At 36.3% G+C, this 9,797-nt stretch overlaps 1 protein-coding gene across 1 annotated transcript; it reads left to right on the plus strand.

Annotated features, from left to right (window-relative positions):
- The first annotated feature begins 1,915 nt into the window (after positions 1 to 1,915).
- On the plus strand, positions 1,916 to 3,523 carry LOC107465561 (thioredoxin X, chloroplastic-like). Its single transcript, XM_021131897.2, has 3 exons — positions 1,916 to 2,079; positions 2,387 to 2,708; positions 3,107 to 3,523. Exons 1-3 carry the CDS (start codon positions 1,916 to 1,918, stop codon positions 3,365 to 3,367), a joined length of 747 nt encoding a protein of 248 aa, XP_020987556.1. The 3' UTR covers positions 3,368 to 3,523.
- The last annotated feature ends 6,274 nt before the right edge of the window (positions 3,524 to 9,797 follow it).

Here is a 9,797-nt window from a genome sequence, read left to right on the forward strand (position 1 = left end):
AAAGTTTTACTTTGAAATTGTCTATCTAAATCGGGAATTCTCCTCCATGTTGATGTATTTTTCTGCCCATTCTTATACTTCGTACATAGAGATTGGATGTCACTTGGATATAGATTGAGAAAATGGCCCTTCTCTGAGGCCGTTAACCAAACCTATTATCACTGCTTCTATAGGTAAATTTTGAATCTCAAAGCAAGCTATGTTGAACCTTTCCATATAACCTCAGAAAGTTCTCCAACTTCTTACTTAACCCCTAAGAGACTTAGAACATGCTTGACTTTCTCCTTTTGAATTAAGAATCTGGTGAGGAACTTCCTTGCTAGATTGTCAAAACAAGTTACTGACCTAGGTAGTAAGCTATCAAACCACTTCATCTCTGCTTTGGTTAATGTCATAAGGAAATCCTTGCAATAGGTTGCATCAGATGAGTCAACCAGGTACATCCGACTTTTGAAGTTACTGAGGTGGTGTCTTAGGTCGGTCGTTTCGTTATAGAGGTCCATGTTGGGGCTTTTAAATTTTTTGGAGACCCTAGCTCGCATGATCTCTTATATGAATGGATCTTGTCCTCCAAAAGGGCTTTCCTCCCGATCCGCACGATTGCCCCGACTTCGAAGATCGGCCTCCAGTTTCGAGAGCTTTTCTTCTAGCTCTCTTTGTGAGTCTACCTCTTTTCGCAAATCTCTTTCAGCTTCTCTTTATTGCTCGATCTCCTGTTCGAGTTTCTCCAACCATGGTGCCAGTAGACAAGTCCTATGATCTCGGTTAGATGCGGGGGCCCTTCATCATCTAATGGATGTATCTCAGAATTAATCCTCCTAGTGAGAGGGTCCGTTTTTCGATGTTTCCTCCCCGTTAGGTCCACTTGATCTATCATGCCGTGTAAGTATCATGAGTGCTCAGTCATCGTTATGAGATTTTGGTTCCGACTCAGATGCCCTGTGACCGTCTTCGAACTAATTGTCCACCATGAATGGGTGTAGACTTCTAGGTTCCTGACAACAACGCCAATATTCTGAGAGTTACCTAAAACGAGGATGCTTTTGGGCTTAAACGTGAGATTCAGACTCCTTTTGGGAAGCCTCTGACTTCTGTTGGTGCTGAGGTACTGCCATCCGAGTTTCTCATGAGGAGATGGGATGTGGTACCTGCAAGGGACTCCGATGCTAAAGTTATCAAAGGTTCATTTTATACAAGTTTTTTTAGTAGAATGGCTTCTGAATATACTTGAGGATGTTAGCATATGCATAGTAGAAAAGATAACCACCTTTTAGAATAGTTCCTCCTTTAATGGTGGATAACTATTTCATTTTCTTAGGTAAGTTATTGAGATCTCCCTTCTAGATAAGTGGGAGATATCTTAGGAGTTATTTATTTATTCAAACAAGTATATCTGAATTGCCGTCGTCGTGCCCGACCTCTATGAGGTTGGATAGGTGTAGTAGTTGGATCTCTTGAGTGAACTTCTATTCATTTGGGTCTGGCTATATTTTTTGAGCCAGAGTATGAACAACATTTAAGCCACCTCCATAGCTCTTTTCTCAGCTAGGGATTTGCAATTTAGCCTATCAGGATACAGAAGACATTACCTGAGAAAAATTAAAAAGACCAAACTCTCACAATTATATTCACAAATTCATGTACATTTCTCTGCTCTCAACTATATTTCTTAATAATTTAATTTGGATGGTTTTGGGATTGAGGAAACAAAATTTTCAACACCGGTTAGATGCCATGCAAATCTAAAAACCTTCGGAATCTAAAATATCTCCATAATAACGTTGCACTTTCATCACAATAAAATTAGTTAACTGGTGAATGAGCCTCAGTATGAGATCTCCAATTGTCAAGCACATGTCAGAAATTATTTAAATAACATATTAAGGAACAAGATTTTACTGAGAAGATAACTTCAATGAGAATATGGAAAGAGCTAGAACTGCGAAGGTTTCCTTATTGGGGAACACGCATGACAGAATCTTCTAGCAGCCTTGAAGGAAAACCAAATCAGAAAACAGATGGGCAACCACAATTGCTTCACTTCACTCGGATAAGCAGAATTGGATTTTGCAAGGCTATGTAAATGTGTAATTTCTGTGTGTCCCCCTCGTTGTCCTTCAATACTATTTCATGTCATTACTACAATTAAATTTACCTGTCAATCTATCATTAGATTCTTTAAATCAATGTTATCAACAACTTTTAAAGATGGCTTTGTCTTTGGTGGGGAAAGTATTCTCCGGACCTTGGTGGACCAGATGAAAAGATGCCATTTCAATGGCCAGGATGGCGTCCGTACAGTATTTATTGAAAATTATGTATTTGACCCAAAACTTGATAAAATTGCAAACGGGTTCAGCTGGTCTGGTTCGATTTGAGTGTTAAGACCCGGTTTATTACTTCCGACGCTTCTACTCCGTACACTTGCATCTACCTCCTCCGCCTCCTCTTATTCTGCTGCTCATTTGCTTCACTGCTCAGTTCCGACAAGGCTTTCCTTTTATTCCTCCCAAAGAAGAACTACATGTCCTAAGCTCCGCTATTTCCGTCAATTCACCGTTATATGCGGCACCTCCATCACAGAGATCAACGAGACAGAATTTAATGACACTGTTTTGAAGACTAACCATTCCGTTCTCATTGAGTTCGTCACTAACTGGTGCGGTCCTTGCCGTTTGATCTCTCCCACTATGGAACCCCTAGCTCAGGTCTCTCTCCCCCTCCAAATTCCAATGGACAGGAAGAATTTATCGTGACGTTTTCTACTATCTGATAATATTAATTAATTTATTCGATAATTAACAATAAATAATTCTTCTTTTGATAACAAAATTTAGAGTGTTGGTTAGAGTGTTGTCTTATTTCATGTCTCCATTGAATGAAACAAAAGTAAAAAAAAAAACAGTGTGAGTTTTTTAATAGAGAGATATTTGTCATGCTAGCAACACATACTTAAGCTTGGGATGATTTATAACCTTGATGAACCATGAAAGTAAGGACATGATTTTAAGAAATGCAACACATCTTGTCATATGAACAGAACTTCTTGCTGAATGTTCTTAAGGATTTTCTCTCAAACTGAAATGTTTTGTATCATAAATTGCAGGAATATGAAGACAGATTAACAGTGGTGAAGGTTGATCATGATGCGAACCCTAGGCTAATCGAAGAGTACAAAGTTTATGAGCTACCAACATTGATCCACTTCAAGAATGGACAGGAAGTTCCAGAAAGCAGAAGAGAAGGTGCAATCACCAAAGTCAAACTCAAAGACTATGTGGATGCTTTATTGGAATCAATCTCAATTTTGTTGAGACGAGTCGAAATTCTGTTTCCCTCTCGGTTTGCCGGATTTTTACATTCTTGAGTCAACTGTATAACATAAGCTGCAAATACAAGATGTTTTGTTTAAGTAAATTTGCGACTTTCTATCCCTTTTTGGATTTTCCTTTGTTGTTTGATTCAGGTGTATAAATTTCTTCTCCTTTGACAGAAGTGTAATTGGTAATTTTGTTAAACAATCAAGAGGCTTAATGTAATTAGGGTTGTGAAATTTGATGTTATTACAAAATTTTATTCTACAAAATTGAAATCCTTAAATTGAGTGATTCATAACTCTATTTGCAGTACCCCCAGCACTACTACTTCTCTGCATGAATGAAAATGATGTTTATACAAAGTTATAGACAATTGTGGAAGTAGCAAATAATTCAATATATTAGAAATGTAAGTATATATAACTCACTTCAATGTTAATAGAGCAGAGTAATAGATTGAAAAGCAAAAATGGTATGGCATAAAGGTAATTGAAGTATTACAGTGATCATTGTTCCAAAAGAGCAAAACCCAAATATTTAGAATAAAGATCTTATAGGACATGAACAAAGGCCATGCTATAGTATCTTAATCTCAAGGAAGCTTAAAAATAGACAAATTCATAGGGAAAAGGAACTTCTAAACTATTGGACTAATATTACGAACATTTTCTTACAGGGTGTAACACCCCCCTCCCCCTCTCTTTCTCTCTATATCTCTCTTTCTCTCTCTAATGGCAGTGCGAATCCTCAAACAAAATTCCTGTGCTCCTTGTCATCTCTTATTCTCCAAAAGGTTACGACTTTCAACTTCCACCACTCGTTCGGTTTCTCAAGCACCCACTTCTTCTTTTTCTTCTACGCACGTCGATGCCCTGATCTCCATCTTCACCAAACGACCCTTCACTCCAGACACCCCTGAACTCACCCAAAACAAAACAAAACAAATTGAGCAGTTAACATTACAATTAGGATTGTACCGTTATCAGTTAACAAAAAAATTAGAATGTTTACGGAATAAATAGAGAGAAGTCATAGCAATTTTAGTAAGATAAAACTTTCAATTAGTCATAGCAAATTCACACACACACACACACACACACACACACACACACACACACACACACACACACACACACACAGGACTAATATATATAAGGACTCATATATAACAAATATGCGTTGATTGCTTCAGCAGCTTTGCTCTTTTTGTTCCCTCTTATTTTTTTTCTTTGCTGGTCATAATTTACTTTCAAGAGATGACCTTTTATGTCCAAAATCACTCTAATTTCTTTTGGTAATTCTTGAGGCTTATGGCTGATAAACTGTGAAGAACCATGGCTGATAAATTGTGATGAACCTGGGAGTATTTTAATGCAAGAATTTGTGAAGATAATTTACCACTGATAAATTTTCAAGATTGATAGTGAAGAATACTTAGGCAGTTAGGCTAAAAAAGAAGTTAACCATGCTTATAATACGCTGTTACCTTTGGAACAAGAAAAAATAACTCCCTTGGCCGATGCACAAGGGTGACAAGCGGATCAATGTCTGGAGCAACAGTTCTTGAAGCAAGATATTTTAAAATTACTCTCAATGGTGCACCAAGGACAACCTCCCTTACTGATGCAATTTTCACCAAAAAGGATTGCCTTTGATCTGCACATAATCGGAAACACCACCAATTATAAAAGACCAACATCAACAACCAAATAATTGAATCTAGAAATGCTTTTTCCCCATCCACAAGAATTGCAATTCAATGCAGAATAGATTCGAAGCATAGAATGATTAAAAATGTAATTTGGTTGACATTTGAAAGGGTTTATATTTAGTATAATAAAGTAAATACATGAAATTCAATAAAGCATGAAGTACATGAGTTAACAGACCATAAACTAATTTCCTGACAAATCAAGGCTTTGATATCATGTAGTGACCATCCCAAAAACTTAAGCTATTAGGTGAACGCACATGAATGCCTCTTATTATATCACTTAGTATAAGATATTTTACAAATCCTATCTAATATCTAATATAAATAAGAAATGTAGATATTGATTCCTGAAACTAAAATAGAAAGGCAACAACTCCCCATAATAATGGAAATGCAATTCATCTCAACCATTTTAATGCATAGAAAATACAGCAACTAACAATTTAGGAAGAACTTCTCATGGAAAGGGGCACGTCAATTAAAAATATTGAAATTTTGAAACCATGATAACTATAATACCATGCTAAAAAAATAGCAGTTAGAAAGGTTATGATGGCAGGATATACAGAACCAGTTTGTACCTTGATTTGCAGGAAGCTTTGACAGATTTATTTTCAATGTTAGGTTAAGCCCATCCCTTGGAAGATCTTTAATTTGTATAGTAGCTCCGTATGTAGCTTTTATTGCGTCCATGGCTCCAAAAGGAAGTCCATTGACAAAGAAGGGACCCATGTTGTCAAGCTTGCCACCATCAGATTAGTTTTGGCATTGGGGAGGAAAAGGGTTGTCGGCAAGGAACTGAGAAGGGGCCCCTTCGAAGGCCTCGAGGATCATGAAGTCGCTCCCTAATCTGAGAAAATTGAACAAAAAAAAACAGAATCGATGAATGAATTGGAGAGAGTGGAAGTAGAGTGGTGTGGTAATTGGCGAGAGAGTAATTAGTGACCTCGCGCTGTTAGCGGAGAAGCTCATCGATCTCATTGCGGAGCTGCTCCTCTGACTTCTCCACTGCAGTGCCTGCATCGACGGTTGCCCCATTTCGTCCATTGCCTCCCGTCTGGTGTACCTGAACTCGGCCAGGGCCCAATCTACGCCTCTACTTCGGCGGCGTTCTACCACTCCCTCAGCTCTGTCGTGTAGTGCCGTCTGCTACTTAGATGTCCAACCCAGACTTCGCCGTCACCCCAATCCAATTTAATTTCACATTTAAATTTGCCACATATGTTGATGAAAGTTTATTTGTGAATTTTTTATTATTTGTGAACCAACCCCTATATTTTTTATTAATTTCATTTATTACTTGGTCCATCAAGGACCAGAAGATACTTTTCCCACCGAAGAAAGCTCCTTTAAAGATTATATGAAGGGCTTGCTTGAATAAAGTTTTAAAAAAATATTATTTTTTGAATTATCTTCTTTTTATAAAAATAAAATTAATTTTATAGAGATATCTTGTCTAAAAAAAATTTTTATTTGTTAAATATGAATGGATATAAGAATATAAAAATACTTTTTGTTTATTAATTATATAAAATATATTTTTTAAGAAAAAAAATATAAATTGTAATTTTTGAAAAAGATATTTTTTATTTTTTTATTATTTTTATTTTAATTACTAAAAATTTACCAAACAAACTTAAAAAAAAATCTTTTTTTTATCAACTTAATAATACCAAAACAAGCACGAAATCTACTAATGTGTCACGACTATCTTCCAACGAAATGGGCTCGGTAGTAACATTACATATCATTGACCATAAAATCTAGAATGGCATGACTTCCAGCTTTCTTATTCTTGATGGAATGAGGAGGTTGGAGTTTTTCAGTGTGGCAAATCTCTCTATAGATATCAACAAAAGAAACTCAGAGTCGGGTGTAATTATGGTATCTTCTTTGTCCGAGTTGTATTCATCCTTTTTATTTGCTTCTTTATCTTTATCCCGAGCTTGATAAGGAAGGTTTTACTTTGGAATTGTCTTTCTGAATCGGAAATTCTCCTCCATGTTGATGTATTTTCCGCCCGTTCTTGTACTTTGTATAATGAAGTTGGATGTCGCTTGGATATAGATTGAGAAAACGGCCATTCTCTGAGGCCGTTAACCAAACCTATTATCACTGCTTCTGTGGGTAAATTTTGAATCTCCAAGCAAGTTTTGTTGAATCTTTCCATATAAGTTCGGAGAGTTTCTCTGACTTCTTGTTTAACCCCTAAGAGACTTGGAGCATGCTTGACTTTGTCCTATTGAATTGAGAATTTGGTGAGGAACTTCCTTGCCAGATAGTTAAAACAGGTTACTGACCTAGGGGGTAAGCTATCAAACCACTTTATCACTGCTTTGGTTAATGTCGTTAGGAAAGCCTTGCAACAGATCGCATCGGACGCATCAGCCAGGTACATCCGACTTTTGAAATTACTGACGTGGTGTCTTAGGTCGGTCGTTCCGTTATAGAGCTCCATGTTGGGGCATTTAAAATTTTTGGAGACCCTACCTCGTATGATCTCTTCTATGAATGGATCTTCTCCTCCAAAACGGTTTTCCTCCCGATCCACACGGTTACCCCGAGCTCAAAGGTTGGCCTCTAATTTCGAGAGCTTTTCTTCTATCTCTATTCGCCAGTGTACCTCTTTTCGCAAATCTCTTTCAGCTTCTCTCTGTTGCTCGATCTCCCATTCGAGTTTCTCCAACCGGCCATGGTGATAGTGGACAAGTGCTATGATCTCGGTTAGATGCGGGGGATCTTCATTCTCTTATGGATGTATTTCGGAATTGATTCTCCTAGTAAGAGGGTCAGTTTTCCGATGTTTCCTCCCCGTTAGATCCACTCGATCTATCATAACTTGGAGGTATCATGAGTGCTCGGTCATCGTTATGAGGTTCTGGTTCCGACTCAGACGCCGTGTGACCATCTACGAACTGATTGTCCGCCATGATTGGGTGTAGACTTCGAGGTTCCTAATAACAACGCCAATATTTCGAGGATTACCTAACACGAGGTTGCTTTTGGGAGATATCTTTGGAGTTAGTTACTTATTCAAATAAGTAGAGTTGAACAGCCGTCGTCGCGCCCGACCTCTGTGAGGTCGGATAGGTGTAGTAGTTGGATCTCTTGAGTGAGCTTCTATTTCTTTTGGGAGATATCTTTGGAGTTAGTTACTTATTCAAATAAGTAGAGTTGAACTGCTGTTGTCGCGCCCGACCTCTGTGAGGTCGGATAGGTGTAGTAGTTGGATCTCTTGAGTGAGCTTCTATTCATTTGGGTCTGGCTATATTTTTTGGGCCAAGGTATGAACAACATTTATGCCCTTTCCATAGTTCTTTTCTCAGCTAAGGATTTGCAATTCATCCTATCTGAATACAGAAATGCTTTGGTTGAGGAAAATTAAAAAAACCAAACGCTCACAATTATGATTTGCAATTCATCCTATCTAAATACAGAAATGCTTTGGTTGAGGAAAATTAAAAAAACCAAACGCTCACAATTATATTCACAAATTCAAGAACATTTCTGTGCTCTCGACTATATTTTTTAATAATTTAATATGAATGGTTTTGGGATTGAAGAAACAAAAAATTTTCAACACTGATTAGATGCCATGCAAATCTAAAAGACAAATATGCAGCTCGGTTATATCACTATTTCATTACTAAACATCTCGAAGCAAGGAAGTGCAGACACCTTCGAAGTCTAAAATATCTCATAATCATATTTCAATGTCATCACAATAAAATTAGTTAACTGGTGAATGAGCTTCAGTATGAGATTTCCATAAGTCAAGCACATGTCAGAAATTATTTAAATAACATATTAAGAAACAAGATTTTATTGAGAAAATAACTTCAAATAAAACGTGGAAAGAGTTACAACAGAGAAGGTTTCCTCAGCGGAGCACAGGCAAGACGGAGTCTTCTAGCAGCCTAGAAGGAAAACCAAATTAGAATGCAGATGGGCAAACACAATTGCTTCACTTCATTCGGATAAGCAGAATCGGATTTTGCAAGGCTGTATAAGTGTGTAATTTCTGTGTCCCTTCAATGTCCTTCAATGCCATTTCAGGTCACTGCTACCATTAAATTTACCTGTGAATCTATCATTTGATTCTAGTTATCAATTTTTAAATGTTAGATGAGAACTTGTTTGAATGAACTTTTAAAAAAAATACTTTTTGAATTATCTTTTTTTATAAAAAAGTAAAATTAATTTTAGATAAATATCTCATATAAAAAAAATTTTTTATTTATTAATTATGTTTAAAAATAACAATATAAAAATACTTTTGTTTATTTAGTATATTATAAATGTTTAAAAAAAATACTTTTTCTAAAAAAATATATAAATAATAATTTTTAGAAAAGATATTTTTTATTTTTTTATTACTTTTATTTTTATTACTAAAAATTTATCAAATAAACTAAAAAAAATCTTTTTCCATCAACTTAATACCACCCAAACAAGAACGAAATCTACTAATGTGTCAGGACTCTCTTCCAACAAAATGGACTCGGTATTAACATTACATATCATCCACCATAAAATTTAGATTGGCGTGTCTACGCCATTAATGCTTCATATCACCATTTAGGGTAAAAAGAAAGAGAAAAGCATTGTCATCGGAACCACTAGAGCCTTCAGTGGCTTAATTTCAGACAACTCAGAGAAATAATTTACTCACCTTCCTGAGTTGCTTTAAATCTAAGCTATTTAGAAGCACGTTTTTGTAGTATATTATAGTAGTACAACTATTGTACAAGTATATTCAAGGCCTG

This window comes from Arachis duranensis, chromosome 9, assembly GCF_000817695.3.
Source record: "Arachis duranensis cultivar V14167 chromosome 9, aradu.V14167.gnm2.J7QH, whole genome shotgun sequence".
Classification (NCBI taxonomy): domain Eukaryota; kingdom Viridiplantae; phylum Streptophyta; class Magnoliopsida; order Fabales; family Fabaceae; genus Arachis; species Arachis duranensis.

Excerpts from the sequence above, each read along its gene's own strand:
- LOC107465561 (XM_021131897.2), top strand. The coding sequence starts at position 1,916 with ATGAGAATATGGAAAGAGCTAGAACTGCGAAGGTTTCCTTATTGGGGA. Across the intron at positions 2,080-2,386 it reads ATTGGATTTTGCAAGGCTAT|ACCCGGTTTATTACTTCCGA; the intron begins GTAAATGTGTAA and ends TTGAGTGTTAAG. Across the intron at positions 2,709-3,106 it reads CTATGGAACCCCTAGCTCAG|GAATATGAAGACAGATTAAC; the intron begins GTCTCTCTCCCC and ends CATAAATTGCAG.